General features: G+C 43.5%; 1 protein-coding gene across 5 annotated transcripts in view; it reads left to right on the top strand.

Moving 5' to 3' along the window:
* SLC4A4 (solute carrier family 4 member 4) overlaps positions 1 to 25,250 on the top strand; it is a 303,735-nt gene that overhangs the window by 263,202 nt on the left and 15,283 nt on the right. For all 5 annotated transcript variants that reach the window (XM_045019895.1, XM_045019894.1, XM_045019896.1 and 2 more), the window contains 7 exons: positions 3,121 to 3,309; positions 7,961 to 8,074; positions 8,781 to 8,942; positions 16,210 to 16,388; positions 17,776 to 17,848; positions 22,971 to 23,039; positions 24,568 to 24,741. In XM_045019895.1, coding sequence (XP_044875830.1) covers positions 3,121 to 3,309; positions 7,961 to 8,074; positions 8,781 to 8,942; positions 16,210 to 16,388; positions 17,776 to 17,848; positions 22,971 to 23,039; positions 24,568 to 24,741 — 960 coding nt within the window. The remainder of the gene's footprint in view (positions 1 to 3,120; positions 3,310 to 7,960; positions 8,075 to 8,780; positions 8,943 to 16,209; positions 16,389 to 17,775; positions 17,849 to 22,970; positions 23,040 to 24,567; positions 24,742 to 25,250) is intronic.

Raw genomic sequence — 25,250 nt, 5'->3', positions numbered from 1 at the left:
TGATTTCGTTTAATGGCAAATGCTTCTGATGATGGGTGTTTGTTTTATTTTAACGACGTGGTAATGAGGAAAAGGCTCATGAGGAAACCTTCATTTTTTTTTCTCTTGTGTGTCTGGTGACCCGAACACTCATTTTCTTTGAAACATTCAATTAATGCTCTAGAGTTGTTCATTTATGAAGCCATTGGAGTCCAAGACCTAGTGGTTCAACCCTCCAGGAATACACATTCAGAATCAGCATGTGGGGAGGCAGGCACAAAATTAGTTCTGTCTTTATCTCCCTGCTCTGAAAACACCCACCCACTTAGCCTTTGTTCCAGGCTTGAAGTTAGCAGTCCAGGCGGATAGGGAGAAATCCTGTTGACAGGGAACCGTTTTTGCTTCTTTGTGCTTCAGAGAGAGAAAATGCTGCCACATTTGCTCTCTCAGCACCTTGTCAGGTGGATAACTGATAGTCTCCCCCCTTCCCCACACCCCTCCATCATTGTCAGCAAAATTACACCTGAGTTCAACTACAACTTTCTGGATTGGTGAAATTTGCTGAGGAAGCTGCAATGTAATACAAGCAGCTTTCCAACCCAATTTGATATGTGGTCAATGTTTAGTTGCATGCCTGATGTATATTGATATATGTATATAAGTGTAGGAGATACTAACAGGCACATACTGTGGTTACGTGTGTGTATCCTCCAACAGTAGGCACCTCTGGGTCGTAAATCCGTATACTTTTAAAATACCTCCAAGGTTTCCAGTACAATTTTGGCTGTCCACTAGTTCAGTATTCCTCTTCTAAGTAACTGATTTTTTTTTCCCCCTGATTCCTTGTGTGACTGTTTAAGGGAAGGCCATCATATTGTATCTCCTATTTCAATCTGAAAATGCTCTGACTACTATAGTAATAATCAATATCTAAGATTCCTGTAACTAAAAAGATTAATAGTCTTCTCTTTTTGTGTGTTTGTGGACTATGTGCATTTAACTGCACTTTGTATATAGCTCATTTCATTGCTTCTGTTGTTATCGTCCGTTTCCGCCATTTGAGTTTTTCTGCAGCATAGGGCAGAAAACATGTTTTTGAAATAGGCAAATGTGACTGTAAACTCCCCGCAGAATTGGCAGGAGGTTCGGGGATTGGTGTAGCTACCTAAAACTATTTCAGTTTTGTTTAACACTGTATTTTGAGTGGACAGTGTCCCTTTAAATTGCCCACACCCGTTTCTCGTAAATTTATTCTGATGAGGCACATACACATTTTGTATTCTTCATTCCTTATGCATTCGTATTTGTTCTCTCCTTCTCACCGCACTGACATTGCTGAGAATGATGTACACATAGGGAGAGGAGAAGAGCACTCCATAGACTCTGCTGAGTATTAGGCAATGGATCATTTTCTGACATAACCGTGCAAGGAAATGAGGAGTCTATAATGTAATTATAAGTACAAATTGTGTTCCTTATTGGGAATTACAATGTTATTATCTGTTTTAAAATATTTGAATTCATATGTACGCAATTAAGATTTGCTCACATGCAGAATCTTTTCCAGTGCTACTATATATAGTAGCCCAATTCAAGTCCCACAGAAGTCAGTGGAAATATTTGTTTTCAGTAGGAGTTGTACAGAGTTCCAGGTGAGCTGGTGCTTTAAAACATTACTGCAGGGAATGCCTTAAGACTCAGTACAGAAACATTCCACTACTGTGCTCTTCTAATGGCCCCAAAAAGGAAAGTCAGACTTTATCTTGTATATTGCCACTAAATCCATGCAGGGTCTTTATGTATGGTACAGCAGAGCTGAAGATCAGGGTCTCTCTCTCTCTCTCTCTCTCTCAGATCGATAGCTATAAAAGAGGAACACTTTTCTGTCAGGAGTTAGGTAACTCCACTTGGGAGAAGAATTCCACAGATTTTTTTTGCCAGATTTAGGCAAACTTATTTTTATGTTCAATTTTTCAATGGTAATTAAACCAAGATCGGTGAACTCGTACATCCCCTTTTCTCAACGGAGGTTGCAATTTTATTGTTGGCAGCTACAGTTTTCTGAACGGTTCTAGATGCAGCAGTGTTAAAATGAGTCATAAGAAATACAAGGCTCAGATTGCCTGACGATGCCCAATACAAAGTCTGGTAAGGGAACTGTTTTGCAGTTCTGTCCTTTGCAATTTAATGTGATTACCCGAGAGGTGCATTTTGTGGTGGAGTCTGGTGTTCTCTTGCCACTTTGTGCTCTGCACTCACTGGTAAACTGAGGGTTTCTGTGAAATACATAGAGGGACCCCACAACTGAATTAGAGCTTTGTTTTCAACATAAAACCAGGAATGTGTGAAGGCCAGTGAGTTGGTTCACGGGTAGGGCTACATGTTACCCAGAATTAATCAGACTTTGCATCAGTAGCTCAACATACTTCTACCCAGACCAATGAAACATGAGAACTTTGTGGAGGTGATGCTCATAACTCCGTTACAGAAGGGTCTGACCTGCTACTGCCCAGAGCTTGCTCTGGAGTGGAAGCCTCCTACTGTCAAACAACATCAGGCAGTCTTGGGGCCCACTTTGAGGAAGTGCATGGGGTCTCTTCTGCTAGAAGGCCGGCGTGTTGTGGCTTCTCTGATAGGAATAGGTTTTGATTAGGTGGTGTGGGCAGGGAGTGAACTATAGAAAATTAAATCTGAGTGTGGAGGTTGGGTCTCAGGCCAGCTGTTCCACTTGCACATCAGAACTCTGCATCTGGTTTCCAACTTGATCAGGCAGGCTACAAGGAAGCTAGACAATGATTGGCAGATTTGGAAGCCCTGTCAGTGGAGAAAGAGGCAGTTCTCCTTATCCACTGGAGAGAACAGGGGTGAGACGATATTCTCACTCAAGAGGTTTTTGTACATTTTAAATTTAAAAATCTGAGGGGGAATCCAGCTTTGCCTTTTGTTTGTGCGCACGCACCCACCCTGCTGCCTGGTTTATGTTCACTCACTACTCAGTAAACAGCCACACCACTGCAGAGACTTTCATCCTCAGAGCATATCGTGGTAGCTCTGGGCTCTCTGTTCCAGCTGCTGTTTTAGTGAAGAGCAGAGTTAATATAACAGGGCGCAGCTTCATGGGATATTTTCTTTGCTCTTTAGTACAATAACACGATTGAATGGTCATCGCTGACAAAGAAGGCATGCTGGAAATATGGCGGCTACCTTGTGGGCAACAACTGCAACTACGTCCCTGACATCACCCTCATGTCTTTTATCCTCTTCTTTGGCACCTACACCTGCTCCATGGCCCTGAAGAAATTCAAAACCAGCCGTTATTTCCCAACCACTGTAAGTATCTCTGTTTATCACCTGGGGGAATTTCCTTATTCCTCCAGAGCACACATAGTATTGTACTCTTGTTTGTAACCCCTCCTTTTGCAATAGATACAGCGCAGAAGGGCAAACACCACTACGTGGGGATGCACACACTGACACCAGATCCTGTTTGTTGCAACCTCCTATTTGTTGAAGTTTGTTGGCAAAATTGCTTATTTTTCAGCTCTAAACTTCCAAATGTTCCTGAAGGGCACAAGTCAGACAGTGGAAGAATTGAAAACTGGCTGGAGTCTGTAGTGACAATAACGCTTAAACAGACAAGAATTCCAAGATGAGGGGTGCAGTGATACAGTTGATTAGTACAAATCTCATCAAAGCTTTTGCTTCCAGCATTAAGAATTCACCAATGCAGAGCCCTTAGTTTATACAAAAAACTGAGCTGCCAGTAGTAGCCAAAGGCTATTTTCAGTGTCCTGATAGTAAAGCTGAGTGCTGCTCCCATTGCATGACTGGATACCTGGTGATCAACAGTCTCCTGTGTGTTATGCCTGAATGTATAAACAGAAATCACTTGATCAAGTGACACAGAGGTGTAGCAAAAACATAAGTAAGCAACTTCCTAGCTGTACAAAAAGAAGTTAAAATAGTCCAGTGTCTCATAATGCCCTAGAAATAAATCTATCTAGAACAGGGGTTGGCAACCTTTTGGAAGTGGTGTGCCGAGTCTTGATTTATTCACTCTAATTTAAGGTTTTGCGTGCCAGTAATACATTTTAATGTTTTTAGAAGGTCTCTTTCTATAAGTCTATAATATATAACAAAACTATTGTTGTATAAGGTTTTTAAAATGTTTAAGAAGCTTCATTTAAAACCAGGACCCGGGCAGTGTGAGTGCCACTGAAAATCAGCTCGCGTGCCACGGGTTGCCTACCCTGATCTAGAATATGAAAACAGGCACCTCATAATATTAAGGTTGCACATTTTAAATGCTCAGAAGTCAGAATATGAAAAAGTTGTGGTCCTAGTAGTAATGTTACCTCAGCCATGATGCATTTCGTGTATATCTTATGGTAGCATTTAACAGCACAAGTTCTGTTGAGTGAAAAAGCCAATGTTCTCATAGCAATATTTGCTCTCGGCCATATTTTACCTCTTAACAGCCTAGATACTGAAGTCCGCTCTCTAGATCAGGCACAGCATGGGCAGGTAAAGGAGAGACATCAAGCTTCCTCACCATGCAAATGTGCTTCTATCTAATCAACAGAAGTTGGTGCATTAAAAGCTGCATCTCGCCCACCTTGTTTCTCTCTACCTAGAACAGTCAGTTTAGGTTTTTCTGTGTATCTAAGTACTCGGGATGAGGGACTAGTTCACTCTCCAGTCCCAGCTGGTCTTCAGCCACTTTGCTGTTTCAAGGGAGATGTGACAGCTCCCCAGAAGACGTTCTACTACTTGCAGTGGTGGCCTCTGACAGTAGCGGCGGCAGCACTGGGGCTGTCTCAGCAGTCCTAGGAAAACAGCACTACTTCAGTTATTGTCAGTTTGTATTTGGGAGGTTTTCTTTGTGACCATAAAGGGCTAGGGACTGAATTTCTGTTTTATAAAGGAACCATTGGTCCTGCAGAAGTTGACTGCACATGCCCAGAGCTCTGCAGTCTTTCAGCTAAAGATTCCTTCTCCTCCTACATGAGGTGGATTTCTCAAGCCCTGCACATATAGATATAATAATTTTAGTGCAGATTGGGTCTCTTGCTCTTCATGCTGAGGGCAAACAGGGAGATATTTGATCTCTGAATAGAGGTATTTCAGTAACACAGCTCTTAGTACCTCTCTCCAGACAACAGACTCTTAGTCAACTGATACATAGCCATGGCGAGTCAGCAAAAGCTGCTTGTTCTGTTTGCCCAGCTAGAGTCACAGTGACAGCTGTCAAAGGTGAGAGAGGTTGTGAAAAAAGTTCTTCTTCTCTTTCCCTTTTAGAGAACCCAGTTTGCAGTATTTTGGACAACAGCATTCCCTGTCCCCAAGATCCAACCCTAGTTTCATCAGAGTGAAAACTTTAAAAACAAGGGCACTAGTTTCAGGTTTCTGTACATAACAAAACTCTTTCTCTCTCGTTCTCTCTCTGAGAACCCCCCTGTGGCATTCTGACTGCAATAGGATTTATAGTACAGTGATGTTTATGCTCCTGCAGCACCGAAATGGAATTTTTATTATTTTTAATGAAAAGAAAACAAATTCCACCCTGGCTGGAATGTAGTTCAGTTTATCTGTAACCATGTGAAGCTGGGGACCCTGGGCGGAAGAACTCTGAAAAGTCTATAAAAGCCCAATGAGATCTGGCTAGTTAAATTTCAAGAGCCAGACCCTCAGCCGGTGAAAACGGTCACAGCTACGTTGACTTCTGTGGAGTTACAACAGTTGACACAGATCGGGGATCTGCCCCAATTTCTTTTCACTTCAGTTTTGTGGTTCATTTATTACTTTAACACCATAAAAAAGAAACATCAGGATGTGATTTTAAAAACTCTTCTCTTTGGTACATAGCACCCCACCCATAGTGAAATGTTTTCTGCTCCTTTCTTCTGAGTTCCTCTCTCTGACCTCCCCATGTGAGTCCCTTGGTGACTGTTTCCATTGCTGATGTGAAAACTTGATTTCTTGCTTGCTTCTATAGTTTCATATTAAAGACCCAATCTGCCTTGCAAAATAGGCTATATTAAAAAATTGTTTCGGGAATCAGTGTTGCTAAATCTCATGATTTTTATCTTGAGACACATGATCACAGAAGAAACTCAACTTACTTTTTCATTTGGAAGGGGGGGGAAGTTTCTAGCCCTGACGGTAGCAATGAAAAGCTTGAAAACATAAACCCTAAAACAAACAAACAAACATCAGGAGTCAAATAGAAAGAGACCAATATTTATTTGTTTAAAATTTCATTGTTTTGGAGAGACCTGACTCATAATTTTTTGAACCCTTGTTGGCAATACTGGGAGTGATCTTGAAACCCCATTAATTTAATATGGTTGTACAAGACAGTGTGAACAGGATGCATCTTACACACACTCTCTCTCTCTCTCTCTCGCGCGCACATGCACGCAAACAAAGATATGGCCCATCCATACTGATTGGTAGCAAGTCAGCCCAAACATTTTAGTTCAACCTGTTTGCAAGATCAGTTCCTGAAGGTGGTTTTAACATGCTATGGTAATGGTATTTGTAACACTGTTGCACTCAAGAATGAGAGAATTTCCTCTCTCTCCTTTCTTCTCTGACACCTTCCTTCACTTGTAGACAGAGCATGCTTGATACAGAAAATTATTGAGAGACAGTAGAAATGAAACCCTGTGGTGATGATTTTTTTTTAATCCTTAGGACCCCAAGTCAGGAAAGCATCCCTACTCAATTTTTGTCTGCTTAAAGTTAAGCGTGTGCTTACGTGCTTTCCTGAATTGGGGCCTACAGCTGCACTTTAAATTATTGTTGTCTATCCTGCAGCACACATGGGCTTGTCAGCCTGCTTACTGGCACCTTTACAAAATGCCCATAGGACTGTGGGGTCATTGAAGTAACAGAACTTGCTAAACAACTTAAACTGAAGATGCTGACAAATGTCTAGACAAACCCTGCGGTTGGTTAATTGAAGCCCTTGTGGGGGTGGCTGCAGGTGTAAACCGAGTCTGTCTTGGAAAATCCATTTGTTCTCTGCTGGGGGTTATTCTTTACCCAGCAATCCATGAACATGAGCCGTACCAGTTAGGTTCCTCTAGCAGGATTGTGTTCTTAAATTTAACTCTGAGGGTTGGGCTGTGCATTGATCTGTACAACACAAGACAGGTAGCATGAACCGGGAGTTAACATGTTGCATAAAGGATGACACCGCTCCTTTATTCCATTCAGGCATGCAGAATGTACACATTGTTGCATTTTTCCTTCTTTTTAAATGATTGACTTTCTGCAGTTTACCCTTGTTTACAAACTGACAAACAGCGCTAGAAACATGCCATCCAAAGATCGTCAAACATCCTTATTCATCCCAGCTACTGGCTTGCATCTAATATTGACAGCTGACAAACAATCCCAACAGTGTACCACTAGAAGTCTTACTACAGCTGCAAACACCCTTATTAATCTCAGTAACTATCTTGCATCTCATTTGGAGAGCTATTCAGAGATCTGTGATCAAAATCTCCTCCCACCACCTCTTCTTCCAGACATGTCTCGCCTTACTTAAGATGCCTCTTGTTTTAATAAGAGGCCCATTTTTCTTGATGGAGTTACATCACAGCTTTTCAGAAACCATTCCTGTGGGGAACTGGGCCTGTATAATGGGGATTGTTAGCCAATGTAGAATTAGATTATCAGTAAGATTGCATGGGAGAATTTTTGTGGGAGTATTCTGCAACCGAAGTTGTTTTTCCTTCGGGTTGTTTTTGTAGTTCTCTTTAGACCTAATTGTTTGGCTTTCAGACAATGTAATAAAGTATCAAAGCACATCTTTTAAAATCACTTCAGCCACTGCAATGTGCCCCTTTTGTCCCTACAGAAAGGGAAACGTTGACCCTGAATTGCCACCAAATACAAGAACAAGAGTATCACGTTGAATTTAAATGGTTGCTCTTGGTACCAGCCACTCTTACGGTGTCACCTTCTATTTCAGGCCAGGAAGCTCATCAGTGACTTTGCCATTATCTTGTCCATTCTGATTTTCTGTGGAATAGATGCCCTAGTAGGTGTGGATACACCGAAACTAATTGTGCCAAGTGAATTCAAGGTAGGTAAAAGTGATCTCTCAACACACAACTGTTATTTTACTCCGTGGCTTCTGTCTCACTTTGCTGTTTGTCTTCCTTCTGTGAAATTACCAACCATCAGACCAACAATAATACAAAAATAAGCTATCCACAAGGGATTGTATTGCTGAGCCAGTTAGAAACCAGTTTATTTAGAAGTGCAAATTTATATCATCTCCAATAAAACCATATCAGTTGGCTGAAATGTCTTTAAAATGTAATGACAAATCTTGAACGTAGAGCGGGAGCCTGCCAACCTTGCTCGTGCTCAGTAGCACCTTACTCCATGATTTCAATGGGCCAGATTGTGTTGTGCTTACTCAGACCAGTGAGCCTTCACTTGCCCATGTAGTTTCACCGCTTTCAGTGCTTGAATGTGCTCACGAGAGAGACGCTCCACAATCTGGACCAGCAGGACTACCTGGAGAGAGTGCTGCTACTCATCATGAACAAGGATGGCAGAATCTGACCCCTCATAACCACTTCCAGGTTTTAAACTTCAGCTGACGTTCGTATATGGGAAGAATTAATCCCAAATTGTCAATGTCCTCAGGAATCTTCCTTTAGTCAGCTTGACATATTAGTGTTTGGGTCATTTTGCTGCCTGGATAAACATGCTTTGGTCGGGGAGGAGGTCGTTAGTATGTCGCCACTCTGATGCCTGTTTTCCTCTCTTTGCTCTTGAAGCCAACCAGCCCCCACAGAGGCTGGTTCGTCCCACCCTTCGGAGGGAACCCCTGGTGGGTGTACCTTGCAGCAGCCATCCCTGCGCTGCTGGTGACTATTCTCATCTTCATGGACCAGCAAATCACAGCCGTCATCGTCAACAGGAAAGAGCACAAGCTCAAGGTGGGTGCCTTGTACCTTGCACGAGTGCAGCAAAGTGGTGCCTGTCCTCTCCGTGACAGAGAGAGAGCCTGTGGTGGTAATGGGCACCTGCTCCCTTCGAAATACTATGATTGGCATTTAGTACTAGCATGTATTTTGTTCTAGCACAGATTATTATTCCAGATTTGAAAGCAAAGTCATCACTTCAGCGTGAAAGCGACAGTATTTCTTGAACAACACTTGTTGTCAAAGCAAAGGACACAGATGGTGGGCCAGATCTGATGTTTTTCCTCAGTCACGACTCCTTTTGACTTCAGTAGGTGTTCTTCCAGAGTGAGGATGGAATAAACCCCGAGGGCCAGATCCTTGGCTATCACCAAAGGCCCCAGTGCAGGGAATCCTTGTAGGGCATAAAGCCGGCATGATCATTGCTAGCCACATACTCCTCCCACCATTGGAGTAGGGGCCTTGTCAGGGCACGGCTTATCCACACAGCAATCCTCCTACTGCTTGGCTTGCAAAGAGGTCCCTAGGGAGCTGCTCTAATCGCTGCAAATTAGAGCAGCCTTATGCTGTGAGCAGATACTTCTGCTTACACCCACCTTTGATTCCCCAAGTTTGAACATGGTACATCTTAAAATAGCCCTGAGTAAGGCTTGAAATACCCTGACCCTCTCCCTGCAGGCAGTGGACTGTTAACCGAACAAACCCCCAAATAATGGAAAAAAAGGCTATTAAATTTCATACGTGAATCAGTTATTCTAAAAATTCTCACCTGTGGCTTCTGCTCCTAGTGCTGTCTCATTGGTTTTCAGCACCACTGCCATGGCACGAAAAGAAAAGAGGTCAAAGCAACACAGAGGGGGACTTAGGAGAGCAATAGTGAGATGGAAAATGGTTTTCCCTGCATGGATGCCCTTCTTAACTTAGCTTGGGGACGCTGGTGTGTCTCACAAATGGAGCGCAACAGCGGAGCACAGGAAGCTGGCCGTCCCTGTTGCAAAGGTGTTTCTCCTTGGATGTAGTGGTCAGAGTTTTGAGGGAGATGGCTCATTGTTTCCTCCTGCTGTTTGCTGTCCCCTTGGTCAGCAAGTGAGGTGCAGGTGAACGGGGCAGATACATAAGGTGAGAACTTTTCCGAATTCATCTTTAGCTAACAAAAGGGGACACTGACTGCTTGTAACTGGCCTATCTGCAGCAGTGCACTCAGCACTGCTAGACATCTATGGCAGACAGTTCCTGTGGCAGAGGGAGGGTAAACAAAGCTCATTCCAGAATCCATCCGCACTGGTCCCCGAGTTGGCCAGAGGTAGTAAAAAGCATTTCCTCCCACCCGGAGATGAACGACCTCAAATCCCCAGCCCCCCCTACTGGCTTGGAGCTCAGCCAGGAGCTTGGGGGAATAACAGTAATTTCTAACAGAGCTGGTCTCAGCTGAGTTTTCAATTCCTTGTCCGGTGAAGGGTCAAAAAAGGCCTTTTATCACGGAAAGATTTTTTTCAGTCTGAGGACAGAATAAATTTGCCTTGATAGTTCTGCAGGACCCTGATATTTGAAGAAAAGGGAGAGGAAGGGTACTCAAATCTGTGCATCACACCAGCAGGTGCTGGGGCAGGGGTGCTGCTGCTGCTCCTTTTTCACTTGCCGCTCCCTGGTTTTCCAGTAAGCCAGTTGGAATTGTGAGATTTTCCAGAACCCATATGCTGGAGAAGGAAAAGAAAATGCTTAAGAACATAAGAATGGCCACGCTGGGTCAGACCAGTGGTCTGTCTAGCCCAGTATCCTGTCTCTGTAGTGCCAGATGCTTCAGACAGAATGGACAGATCAGGACACTTTTGAGTGATCCATCCTGTGTTGTCCAGTCCCAGCTTCTGCCAACTGGAGGTTTAGGAACACCCAGAGTATAGTTTTGTGTCATGGACTATCTTGACTAATAGCCATTGACGGATCTATCCTCCATGACCTTATCTAATTATCTCATTTGATGTGAACATGCAGGATAGAAGTATGGTGTCCACTTAGCCTTTGAGATGTATGTGATGAGACCCACACCATCCCTCTGGTGGAAAGGCTAGTGTGCATTCCTGCAGTCATGCAGTGCCAGTTAGGCACATTTGCAGTATGGGTGGCACTGAGATTCAGTACGAATACCCTTGTACAGCTCTGATTATTATCACTGACGTCCCCCGTCTGACCATTTCAGATGGGAAGATGATGTGAATTAATTGAGCAGTAACTAGAATCCAGTGGCTAAAGCTGAGGATACCACTGTGCCTACCTGACCTTATGCTTGCTGGTAGGCTCATGCATGGGGGGTTTTGTTCATTCTAAAGCCTGCCTTGCTCTCAAGTAACAGGATCCTTAAAGCTGGAACCTTAGACTGGAGCTGATTTTTGCTTTGACAGTTTTGTTTTTATTACAGCATAAGGGTCAGGGGTTCTCTTGCCTTATCAAAATGGGCAAAGTTTCTGTAGATTTGACAAGCCCCTATTAATAGCATGGTTATCGTACAAGGAAATCACTGATCGATCGTTTTAAGCAATATGCAAAACAAGGTTTGTTTGTATAACCGTTACACCTGAGTGAACTCAGCATGTTGGTCTGACTGACTGATACTAAGAATCTAGGCCTCAGAGACTTTGGGGTGGTGAGATAGTGGGGTAAATCCACTCTAGACTGGAAATGCCAACAGGCAGACCCCAGTGTGACAGTTGATGGGTTTTTTTAATTTTTTTTTTTTAAATTTAACTGCACAGTTGACTACAAAGAAAGAAAGTGAAGAGACTTTAATTAGAATCAATAAGGAAAGTAGCCTCAAATGCCTGTTTATGAATGTTCTTTAAAGAACTTGGTAGTCACTAATATAGTCACAATATGGCATGCAATGATATTTTTTAAATAAATGCTCTAAACTGGCCCCTTACAGTTTCTCATACCATATAGAGTTTTGCCTGCCCTGCAGGATGAATTCCATTGAATAAAAATATTGAGTTCCTGTAAAAAGGACTCTCCCTTCTGCAGGACAGGAGGCATTTTAAAAGGGCTGAAATGTAGGAATAAAGAGTGATTCATAATGAGGGTTATATTGGGGTCATTATTTAGGTGTGAACCTAATAAATAATATAATTACCATGATATGGTAACGATTGGCATTATTTCACAACACATGACGATTTTAAGATCAACCTGAAATTGACCTCAAAGTGGGTTAGAATAATAGGGGAAAGGGAAAGGTGGTTTTTTTGTTTGGTTGGTTTTTTTATTAAGAGATTGCCTTTGTTTGGGAGCTGGATCAAGAAATGCTGGCTGACTGCTGAGATTGGCATAAAATATACCTCTGGACTCCTTATTTCTTTAGCAAGGTGAACATCAGTCCTAGTTCATCTTATTCCAGGCCATCCATGTATTATTATTCTTCACACAGCTTCCTAAAGGTTACAGCTGTTCTTTAACCTTAATTAGAAGAACATCATAAAAAGAAAGTGAATATGGAGGCTAGGTGCAGCCAGAAGTGTACAAACGGTTTTCTGGAAGATCCACCAAAAGGAAGAATCAGCCTCCGTATGCATTTTGCAGGGGGCTTATTTCCTCACCCAGGATTGTGAACTTCCTTTCCATAGCCTCCGTTTCGGACAGTGTCTCTTCTTGCCACCCCGGCATTTATGCTGCTTCACAAACGTAACCATTTTATCTCCATTAGGAGTAAGCCTCGGGGAGACAGTAGATGACTGAAAACGGCATCCTTTTATTGGTGGTGTCCATCTCCTCAGGACTAATGTCTCAGCAGTATTGGCCATTCAGGCTCTTTGGTTTCCTGTACATTTCCTGGTGAAGTTGTTGTTTACCACTTTAAATGATGACTAGCAGCGATATGCTGTGGGTGAGTGGGGGGCTTTCTCTCCTCGGAGCTCATTACAATTCTCCCACCAAATTGAAGGGAAAGTTGGGGTAATCTCCCTGCCTCTGACAGAGACGCTCTTATTCTGGCTACTGCTGCAGAGACATCCCTGGGCTCGTTAAAGTGTCTCTGAAGAGCTACATTTTCTGTCTTGCTTTTGACTACATTGAACTTAATAGGCAGGTATTTAAAAAAAAAAAAAAAACAGTGGGGAAGAATTCCTACCATCCCTCTCTGCAAAGTCTACACCCCCACGCCAACTTTAGTTCAGTTTAATACAAACTGAACTCTACTTTTCTAGCAACACACTGTATATTTTTTCCAGTAACAAAATATAAACTTTTGACCAAAGTGCTGTTTAATGTAAAAATTTGTTTCCTGCTTCCTTTGTTATGGTTATGAGAAGATGTTTTGTTTAAATGGCGGGGGGGAGGGATTTGTAGTCCCTCTCTGCTCCTCAGCAGCAAACATGGCCCTGGTACACAAAAACTATTGGCAGGCTAAAGTGGGGACGGTTTTTGTGGGAGTGCCCCGTTACACTGTTGGCAGCGTATCACTGGCTAGCAGACTGAATTTTGCTGGCCTGTTAATCAAGGTAAAGTGGTGCACGTGGTAGGAAAACAATGGACAGTATTCAGGTCTTGCCAGGTATCTTTCCCTGCTAGAATATCACTCAGCAGGTCTGCGTCACCTGTTACTGCTAATAAACTCAAATGTAACAGATCTTAAAACATCTAATCTTCAAAATATGAAATTTTGCAGATCCTGTTCTTAATAATGCTCCCTCCTTTCCTGTCTCACCCCTTATGGTTCAGTGATTTAGAGTTTTTTCTGTTGTCCTCTTAGTCTGCTTGCTCTTTATGTATACCAATAATTTTCTCAATTTCCAAAGCAATTTCATCGAGTTATTAGAAGACCGTATATTGAGATTTTAAAGCAGCCCAGAGAATTTGGACACCATCCTCCCTTTAAAATTAATGATCCCCTAGATTGCTTTGAAAATCTCAACAACAATACACACATCTGGAGGTGTGTAAAAATAAAGTACCGGGGTGGCCATTTATGAAGTCAGCATTTTCCCACTGCAGTCACTAAAATCCTGCACTTGCTTCCTGTTCTAAGTACAGGATCTCCGATACCACAGTGTGATAACTGTTGGTAAACATTGACTTTTGGCACTGTTTGGCTTTGATAACCCTTCTAGCGTAAGTGTGCTGTCAGGTAGACTATAGTAAGTCATTATGCTCATACTTATTTCACAATAGGTTCTTAAAACCAATGTTAAGCTGTGGAGTGGTTTTATTAAGGGGTACCCTGGGTTTCTAAAGCTTTGTGATGTCCAGGGTGTCACTTAAGCTAGCTGGGGGTGACTTTTCAAAAAGACACTGTCATAGTTGTTAATATCAGATGAAAGGATCTTTGCAAGGAGTAAGGGCTTCCAGTGTGTGGATGGATGTGTGGAATTCATATTATGAATAACTACCTCCTTCCTAAAGAACTACCCCACCAATGGGATTTGTGGATGCTTTGTAAATCAGAACACAAGAGCCGAAGAAGGAGAAAATGCATGTCATGTATCCAGCCAGAGGATGATTTGGGGCCTTCGTTTCTGTGACAGATTTCCAAATAACGACTCACTTCATTCCTGCAGATATTTGTTCAGCACTGCATTCACCTTCACGCTAATTGACGTTGTACTGAGGCTTTCCTGTAAATACTGGATTTTCTCTGTGATACTGACTAGACCAGAGGTGGGCAAACTACGGCCCGTGGGACCATCCTGCCTGGCCCTTGAGCTCCCAGCCAGAGAGGCTACCCCCGGTTCCTCCTCTCCCGCAGCCTCAGCTCGCCGCGCTGCCAGCACTCTGGGCTGCGAGCTCCTGCTGGGCAGCTCGGCGGCGCGGCTGCCAGTCCTGCTGCTCTGAGCAGCATGGTAAGGGGGCGGGGAGCAGGGGGGTTGGATAAGGGGCAGGAGGTCCTGGGGGGCAGTCAGGGGACAGGGAGGAGGGGGCGGTTAGATGGGGTGGAGACTCTGGGGGGGAGGGGGCGGTCAGGGGATGGGGAATGGGGGGGTTGGATAGGCACGGGAGTCCCGGGGGGCCTGTCAGGGGGCAGGGGTGTGGATAGGGGTTGGGGCAGTCAGGGGACAGGGAGCGGGGGCGGTTGGATGGGGGGGGTCCCAGGAGGGGGTGGTCAGGGGACAAGGAGCAGGGTTGGGGGGGTTGGATGGTTCAGGGTTTCGGGGGGGGAGTAGATAGGGGGTGGGGCCAGGCTGTTTGGGGAGGCACAGCCTTCCCTACCCGGCTCTCCATACAGTTTCGGAACCCCGATGTGGCCCTCGGGCCAGAAAGTTTGCCCACCCCTGGACTAGACCCATATGCATAAGCAGGATATAACTCTTGGCCTGCTGCTGTGTCTGGAGAAATGCCCTGTTGTAACTGGGTCTGTAGGATAACAGCTAACTCTGCCTTATAAACCACTGTCTTGCTTTTTAGGTAGTTGCTCCATGCCCCAGCACTTTCCAAGTTCTCTTGTTGCCATAATGGGGTGCAAACGGACCGTTCTGCTTTCTAAGACACTGCTGCAATTTTGTAGGGGTCTTGGACATGTGGTTGATAAGAGCAGAATTTCTGAGGATGGGAAAGTGGACAGTGTCATTCCAGATAATTTTGCAGGGGGTCTTGGGCATGTGATTTCCTTGTCAACACAATAGCCAATAAAGTAAGGGTGACAGTTAACTATAAAAATAGCCCTATACAATGGTGTGTTTGGGGGGTGGTTTTTTAAAAGGGCGTATTACCAAGAGAAAGAACGGACAATCTAGAGCTGCTTTGAAATACCCTGCAAGATTATACCAGGGAAATATATACATTTTTAGTACCTGAACATAGTATTGTTTGGATAGTTTAAATTCCTGCCAAGATTCAGCATATATCCAGTCTAATTTTTGCTGGTTTGTATTACTTTCCGTAGCTGTTCTCAGCCCATAGTTTGATTTGACTACTACCCTTTGTATGGAGTTATTTTGGTGGTTGGTGGGCTTGAACTCCATCAATTTCACCCCTCCCCGCATATAGTATATGTGCATGTTTTGTGTATGTGGTGATCAATCAATTACTGGTGGACTTTCTGCAATTTTGATCTCTTCCTCTCAAGGCAGCCTACCCCCTTTATTTGTTAAGTCACACGCCACTGTAATCGATACCTATGTGCAGCGGCTACGTTGATAATTCAGCCTCTGAAGGTCATCAGGTCATACTCGGCTAACTTCTGATCAAGATGATTTGTGCGCCATTACCCTCAGTCTAGAACTATGAGAGGTCCTGGTGCTCTAAGACGTTTGATGATTAGCTGAATGCTAGAATGTGTGTTGCCTGTCTCTCTCCACAGAAAGGTGCTGGCTATCATCTGGATTTGTTTTGGGTGGCTGTTCTGATGATTATATGTTCCTTCATGGCCCTGCCCTGGTACGTTGCTGCTACTGTGATCTCCATTGCCCACATTGATAGCTTGAAGATGGAGACCGAGACCTCAGCACCTGGAGAACAGCCCAAGTTTCTGGGAGTGAGGTACGGCAAACCAAAAGTGGCCTTGTTTGCATGCAAAGATCAGTGTGTGCTGTAAGTGATCTAGCACCCCGCAGGACAAAGGCAGAGAGACTCGGGGACAGGGGGAATAGATGTCAGATTTACAGCACATTTTCAGCTCAGCTGAGATTTCCTCAGAACTCCTTTAGTCCTCATTCGTTGTATTCACTTAGAGGTTTGTATTGAGTAGATCCTCTCCAGAGTTGTTTCCTAAAAGGGGAAAAAGTTATCTTAAAACGTACGTGTGTGTGTGTGTGAGAGAGAGTGAGATTAAAAGTTTTTCACTGCTTTGAGAGTGAAATATGTAGGCTGAGATTTTTCAAAGCTGACTAGGAGACTTGGCTACAAAACTCCCAGAGGAATGTGGCTAATTTCCCTGGTTAGCTTTGAAAAGCTGATCTGTAATGACAAGAGCTGGCTTTCTGAGGATGGGAAAGTGGACAATGTCATACAGATAATTTTGCAATTGGAAATTAGACGTATATGAACAAATTCAGCGACCAAAGAAATCAAACTTGGGATGCCTAAAGCAACCAGCTCTACCTAATGGGTCAATTTAATGCAATATGTAGGTACCCAGACTGAGTGGCCTTAAGTGACTTCAGCAGAAGCAACTGTGCATCTGAAATTCAGGCCACTTACTTGGGTGCTTAAATGTGAATTTAGGTACTTAATTTTACATACTTTAAAATGTTGGCCAGGGTATTTTCAGACTTGCTAAGCAACCCTGGCTCCCTCTGAGGGCAATGAGAAGTGCAGATGCTCAGCACTTCCATAGAAAGTCAGACCATTAGTGCATGACTTTCTTCTGTAAGTGTGCTGACGAGCATACAGAATTGTGGTTTCCTTCTTAGATAGGGATTCAAATATGCCACCAACTAATGAATCAATAGCAAATGATTTAACATTCATATGCGTATAACACACATTGCCAATCACGTACAAAGAATTTAGCCTGCCTGTTGATGGCTTGTGACATTACGCTTTCAAACATGTTCCCCCAAAATTGATTTGTAATATCCTACTGATTTGCCAGTTATTTGTTTGTTATTTAGCTATCTGAGTAAAAATGACACTCTGGGTATAGTCTCTATTTTCAAAGGAGCCAGGTTTTCAAAGATGGGTGCAAACTGCTGCACTCACAAATCAGGCAATCGGAGAAACATGCAAATACATTTTTTTTGCATTAGCAAAAAGTGTGCATGTTCAACATGTGTGCATGATGTTCCATGATGCCACCCACCTTTGAAAATCTGGCCTCAAAAACTAATTGTTAGTCTGTTTTGGGGATTTTTTGGGGGTGTTGAACAGGGAATGAAACCTAGGTTAAAGGAAGAGCTAGACCAGTAATTGTCTGATTTGGTTTCAGGGAGCAGAGAGTCACTGGAGTCATTGTATTCATTCTCACTGGTGTGTCTGTCTTTATGGCTCCCATCTTGAAGGTAAATATGTTAAATTTTCCCCTTTTCCTCCTTCTTGGGACACTGAAAGATAAGAGAGCTGCCCACACTGCAATAACAGACTGTTTTTATGATAAGACTGTCATCATAGCAGTATGGAACGGAGATTAGGGAGAATTATTGATATAATTTTATAATTTAGTGAGAGCTTAAAATACATGATTTTTCCTCCTAAAAAGTTTATCTGTGGGTTGATACAGTGTTGCCAAGACATTTTAAGATTGGGGTTTTTTTGTTTTCTTTTAATATAAGACTTGCTTTAAATGTTTGTGTGCAGCACTGTTATATTGTACTTCATATGTTTCATGCACTTGCCACATAAATGTACTCATGCAAAATATACCACAGCAAACTTAGAGAGCTTGTTGGAGCCATGCTGAAAGCATGTTTGATAGTACAATGCATTTGCTCTGTGGAAGACACCGGTTTACAATGAATGTATAGTCAAGAAAAAGAAATGTGAAATTATAGAAGTGTATGTGTACAGCCATTTACATACTGTTTTGCATCACTGGTGTGGCACAAAAGTCAGAGTATACCACTGAATCTGGTCCTTGCACCTTGAGTCAATGGGAGGTGAAGGAACGGCAGTATTGTGATATTGATTATCGGAGGCTGGGGGTGACAGAGAACGTTTCAGACTGATTCCCTTTCCAAACTCCCCTAGAAGCCAGAGTGACTTCACTTTATAGTCTTGGAGGAGGCTGCCAGGTGAAGAATTAGGATTGTTTCTTCAGCATGTATCAGAGGGATGGATATGGTGTGAGATGTGCTTTATGCATGCGTCCAGGGCATCCACATATTGTGTGTATCAGGAAATCGATGAGCATATCCGAAATAAGACACATCCTTTAGCTCATCCTGTTAGTACTGAGGAGTCCAATTCCTGTAGTACGTTAATTGCCATGAATAACTTTTCAGTGATCTCACATATGAGTTTAGAAAATTTTGCATTTGGCACCCAGCTCATGGGTGTGTGTTTATGACTCAGAATGTAGACATGACTTAGATCAGTGGTCCCCAACCTTTTCGTCTGGCGAGTGCTAGACGAAGGACCGTGGCGGCAGTGGAGCACCTGCCGAAATGCCACTGAATTTCTGTGGCATTTCGGCGGTGACGCCTCTCGATGACGTCACTTGCCACCGACAAGTGACGTCATCGAGAGGCATCGCCGCCGAAATGCCGCAGAAATTCGGTGGCATTTCGGCAGGTGCTCCGCCGCCGGTCAGGACGCGGGTGCCATGGCACCCATGGGCACCGCGTTGGGGACCCCTGACTTAGATGATGAAGAATATAAAGAATTACTGGCAATCCATAAAGTTCAGCTGGTCTGAGCTAACAGAGCTGCTCCATGGGTAAAATTCTGACCCCACTAAAGTCAATGGGAGTTTTCTCACTGACTCCAGTGGGCCTGGATTTAAGCCCATTATGTCCAGCTGTCAGAGCACGCATCTGAGCAGTGCTAGGTTCATAAAACTTGCTTTGCCTTTGAACAGAACAACCAAGAGAACTGAACTTCTAGGCTTTTCTCCTCTTACATCAGCAATATTTCCATCCCTCAGAAATATGCAAAATGTGTGCATACGAGGAGGATGATATCATAGAAATGCAATTTCTTAATCTCCTTGTTTTTCCTGATAGCCAGCTAGTAGAGTTCTGCCCAGGCACTGATCAGCTCTGCCTCTGATTTCTTTCTTTAAAACTCATTCCCCTTGGGGTTTTGTCTGTTTGCTACAACATAGATGTTTGCCTATTTTTTGAGATCAGGGATTTATTTGCATTCAGCTACATACATACAGGTTACCGTTAATACATCGTTAGATCAAAGAACAACACTAGAGAAGCCAGTTACACGTCTCTGGTGCAGGAACTCTTTTATTCGTGTATTAGACTTTTGTGATGAGGATTATTTATAGCATCCAAGATATAGGCAGTAATGGGGAACAGGAGAGTTGTGCCAAACAAGTCCCAGCCCTGCGGATTTAGAGTTTAAAGGCCCAGTCGGGAGCAATGCAGAACAGTGCATTGTTCTACGATATAGAAACAGTGGCAGGGGCCATAGTAATTGAATGATGTAACAGGTGGGTATTGTAAGGGAGAAGGCAAATGAGAACGTTGTGTATTAATCAGAGAGCAGTGTCGTGGAGAGGCAGGAGTGAGCAAAGGGGAAGATGTGACCCTGGGGTGGAGAGGAGGCAGCAGGACCAGATATGGGGAGGGGCCAGTGGTACCAAGTACCTTGAAGGGGAAGAGAAGAAGCTTTTTAAAAAGAAGATTTCAGGGGCTGGTTTTACAAATAGTAAATTCCTCATCATGGTTCTTCTTAACTCTTCCCCCCTGCTCCCTTTGTCTTTAATTTCATGCATTTGGTTGTTACTTTGTGGCCTTCTCCCGATGAGCTTTATGTCTAAGCAAGGATTGCTCTGTTCACTGATTATTTTACACACTTGCCTGAAGGACGTGTAGGGGGTAAAGTCTGTGGGATAGATCTGTATGATTCCCATTAAGGTCAGTAGGAGTTACTTGGAAAAATTCCAGAACCTTTAACAAAATCTCAGCAATGGATTCTGCTCTTGTAAGAACTGCCTTGTGGCATGCCTTGTCAAACGTACACACCTTATGATGCCAGCAGTAAACTGAATACTAACAAGCCCAAATTTAATAAAACAGTCAGTGAAACGAATAACTGCATTACTGTGGTTTTGGGTTTTTTTAATCTTCCTGATTCTTCCACTCAGTAATGGCAGATCTTAGCTCCTGCTAAGAGAATGATAAGCAATTTCCTATAAATACATTTTTTTTCTTTAGTTGGCCGGCAACAGGTTTGCTTTGAGTCTGTCAGCTAGCACTCCTTTCCCATTGCCAGAATGAAATCTTCCAGAACTAAAGCACTGCACTTTTCCTACACAACTGGATTAGGTTAAGCATGATGCTGTACCTAGACTTCACCGAGGTGTGAGTTACGTGTTTGTTTATCCTGCAACAGTGCGATGATACTCAAGTACTTTTATTAGAGAGAGAGAGAGAAACAGCCCAGAAAAACTTAAGAGCTGAACTAAGTTTTCCACAAACTTTCAACCCATCTTGCTTTAGGAGACATTGTCTTGTCTTCTCCCTCAGACACCACAGCAATGCAAACAACACAGTGACCCATTTTTTCTTTCCTGCAGCGCACTGTCAGAGGGCTGTGGCAAGCAGGCTGCAGGAAAATCACTTAGCTTTTAATACGGAATATAAATGAATCGCACTCAGTGAAGCAAGTGCTGCAAACAAAGCCACAACAAAAGATTAATGTACAGCAGAGAGACTTGCAGAAGCTGGTGGGGAAATGAGGCACAGTTGAGAAATGGGCAGCACATCCTCATTAAGGCCTTGATCCTGCACAAACTTATGCAGGCTTAACTTTAGGCACATGCTTAACTTTAGTCCCATTGACGTCAGCACAACAATTTTTAAAGTTAAGTGTGTGTATAAGCATTTGCAGGATCACAGCCTAAGGAAGTACTTGTATGCCACTGTGTTTATAACCTAGGAAAGGGTTAATAATAGTATGGTGGGAATACAATAAAATGTTCTGTTGTCCTGCTTTAAAAGTTGTGCATTGAAGGTGTTAAAGAAATGTGTCACTCAAAAGAAAACTGGAATGTACTCTTAGTTCAGAGAGGCATTGGATGTGCTACGCCTGCCCTGCAGTGGTGGTTGTGAGTCATGACACTAACTGCTTTTCTCACCGCAGGGTGACTGATGCAGGAACTGCTCTTTTGCTTGGTGTCAAAGAAATTATATTAAGAATTTTAAGCAAATCTTGTATTTGGACCATCATCCGCTATTTTGATTAACAACATGTCGTGTTTATTACAAATAACTTTGCTGCTCAGCTGAGGGACTCTTTCATTTTTGGCAAGCTGCACCATTATTTTGCTGCTGATAAAGGCTTTTTGTCTGCAGTTGGAGTGCCAGATTAAAAAAAAAATAATTTCTCATGCGCTGCCATCTGTTCTGCAATGTGGTTCAGTGCTTTGAAACAGCTTCCATCCCACGCTAGGGGGATTGTGTTCAATGGGGGGCGAAGTGATCCCTATGTATCACCTGCCTCGGAAGGGTATTGGGTTTGTACTAATCAATGAATATTTATAAAGGACTCTGAGACCTTTCCATTAAAGGTAGATCCTGACCAAGCAGCTGGGCTGGGTACTTGGCAGATGCATGGTGGGTTGAAATAGCCTATGTTGAAGGCAGTAGGATAGCTATAAAGGTGGGGGCTTCTCTAGCATTGACCCCTCTCAGCCATGCAGGGAGCACACATGGAGCAGGGCTATGTGCCGTGCAGAGGGTGGACCCACTCCCTGTCTTGATCCCCAGAATCCAGCCTAAACATTACCCATTCCACTGCAAAGGGGCCTGTTGTGTAGGGTGAGCTGGGCTTGCCACTTATGTGAGTGCAAAGTGGTGGTGGTGTTTGGAAGGCAGGTTTGGCAAGTGAGATGATGACTCACAATTGTTAGCCTGTGACTAGTTATGAATTAACGTGGGTCAACGATTGGACAAAGAACAAGAGGTTTGATTCACATCATTATCTAATCTCTGGTTTGGAACTCTTATGAGAACAACCTTCCTTTGCAGATTTCTAGTCTTTCCAGAGGCTGGCAATATGATGGGAATATAGTCGCTTTCCTTTTGGGAGGCAGCATTTCGGCTTCCAGTTTTATTCACACCCACAAGTGCAGGGACACAGGCTTGTTTTACAACTTTTAAAAAACTTTTAACCTTATTGGAACGTTTCCTACTCCCTGACTCTGCCTCCTGGTTAGGCTGGCTTCACTTCCCTTCTCTGTTGGGCACATTTTTGTGTTGTATGAGCCCTGTTGTCTCCCAAGGTAATTACATCTGCTCTTTAGCTATTTATTTTTAACACAACAAGTGCTCTCCCATTTACTAAAGTACAGTATAAAACTTGCTAATTTCTAAGACTTGGCATTACTCATGTATGTACGAAATTCAGGGCTAGCACAGGATATGAATTGTGTTACTCTCTGTGTACCAACTAGATGATTGTTTGAGGTTATTCACTGTAGTTTTTCCACCATTCTTTTCCTTCCCCTAGTTTATACCTATGCCTGTGCTCTATGGAGTGTTCCTATACATGGGTGTCGCTTCCCTTAATGGTGTGCAGGTAAGTTCCCATAGCAACCAAAGCCACTCTGATATTTAAGGGTAGATTCTTTAAAGGACCTTGTCAAGAGGATGGTAATCATTAACCATTGCTCTTGTTTTAACTATTTGCCCTTTCCCTCCCCCTCCACCTCATTTTCATTCCAAAGGCTCTTACCAAGGCTTCACAAATATTATCACACAAATATTGTCTTGTAGATGATACCAAATAAAAGCAACCTTTCCCCAGGAGAGCACCAGGTTCCGGCCTTCCGAGCACTGTCAGTGCCACAAGGAGCAATCGTGACCTTTTAAGTGTGTTCTCAGAGGGTGATTTAAAAGCATCTCTCTGGCCCCTTACTGACAAAAATACTGAGAACAGTGCGTGTTCGCTTGCCATAGTCCTGCTCGGGCCTGTAACTGGGCCTGCTGCTTTGCATTAAGAATCAAGTTAACAGGATTCATGGAACTGGTATTATTCTCCAGCATGACCTGGTGGGAATAACTGAGCAAAGCCGAGCCCCCTTTCTTTGTCACCGAGGAAATGTTACGTAAGGGAGCCTTTCTCCCAGGGCAGCCGCTTTAATTGGCATCAGGAAGCTGGAAGTGGTTTTGTTACTTTCTATCACCTGCTAATTGCAAACTTCTCCACTTAGCAGTGTTTTAATGGGAAAAGACTACATGTTCTGTGGATGCCATCAGCATTTACTTAGTCCTTTAAAAAATGGCCCTCCTACCCCCTAGATTGAGATGAATCTGGTTTCAGAAGCAGGTATCAGGCCAGAGCTCTGGCAAGGGACAAGCAGTCGATTGTAATATTCACTACCCCTGGTTCTCCCAAGCAGAATTTCTCAGTGCTCTGGCCCAGGTGGCCATTGTTTGTTTTTCAGCTGTCCAAGGACAACTTCTGAGTGATAGAAAATCCTGGCTGGGAATTCGCCCCAACCCGTCTCTTCCAGTGGGGCTAGAGGCACTTCCCCTCTTACCAGCTCCTCGGGCTGGTTTGTTTGTGACAGTCAGGTCCTCAGCTGCTGGCAATCAATGCTGCTCCTATAGAATTATACCCTTTGCACCAGCTAAGGATCTGGCCCCTAGGCTCTCATTTTACACACAGTCCAACATTTCCAAACCCGGATGCCTAATGTCAGGCACCTAAATCCATATTTGGGCTCCTTAATGTAACTGGCTTGACTTTGAGAAGTGCTGGGCAACCACAAATCCCATTGAAATCCATGGGAGCTACCAGCTTTTAGCACCTTTGAAAATCAAGTAACTTCTATTTAGCTGCCTTAATACGGATGTAAGAGCCTAACTTTAGGCACCCAGGTTTAAAAATTTTGCCCATTGTGCAGAAAATAAAGGTTACTTACGAGGGAAAGAACTCAGCCACGGGGGGAAGGGTGTGTGGGCGGGTGTTCTTTTTGCAGGAAGAGCAGGTCACCATTGGTTCACAAATTAAGGGCCAGCAATGCTTTATCACTCCTTTTTGTGTATCAGCTACTCTGACTATTGTATCATTTAATTTTTTCTTTCTTCCCTCTCCTGCTCAGTTCATGGATCGTCTGAAGCTGCTTCTGATGCCTCTGAAACATCAGCCTGACTTCATTTATCTGCGTCACGTCCCGCTGCGCCGGGTCCACCTGTTCACTTTCCTGCAGGTGGTGTGTCTGGCCCTCCTCTGGATCCTCAAGTCAACTGTGGCTGCTATAGTATTCCCAGTCATGGTGGGTGGTGCGTCCAGTTTCTACTTCATTTCAGGCTCCCTTTACTTAAAGCACCCCACAAAACACATTACAGCGCCAAGCTGGTAGACCCCTAGCAAAGAACCTTCGTCACTCCATCCATCAGACTGATACAAGATGACAAGAGGAATGCTTTCTGCGCCCTCTACTCTTTGTGTTTATGGCTGCTTTTTCACAAATCTTTTTGGGGAAAATGGGTCCATAAAGTTAATTTTTTTTTCCTGGGAAACCACAATTATTTTTGATCCATTTTTGCTGCCACAGTCAGATTCCCCACACCCTCCCTCTGACCTATGTCAACATGTAAGAAGTGCATTGTTTTCCCTTGATAGTTCACATTAAAGACTGCACAGAAGTCTTCTTCCCTGCTTCTCAATAACACAAACTGACAAAAGCAAAGGAATTTGAGGGCAGAGCTGTTCCTCACTGTCCTTTGCTTGTGTGCTGCTGTAACTCAGGATGGGGAAATTGAGAAAGTTAATTGGCTAAGT

The sequence above is a fragment of the Mauremys mutica genome, chromosome 5 (assembly GCF_020497125.1).
Source record: "Mauremys mutica isolate MM-2020 ecotype Southern chromosome 5, ASM2049712v1, whole genome shotgun sequence".
Taxonomy (NCBI): Eukaryota; Metazoa; Chordata; order Testudines; family Geoemydidae; genus Mauremys; species Mauremys mutica.
Note: the sequence above shows the minus strand (reverse complement) of the source record. Positions and strands in the feature narration are given on the sequence as shown.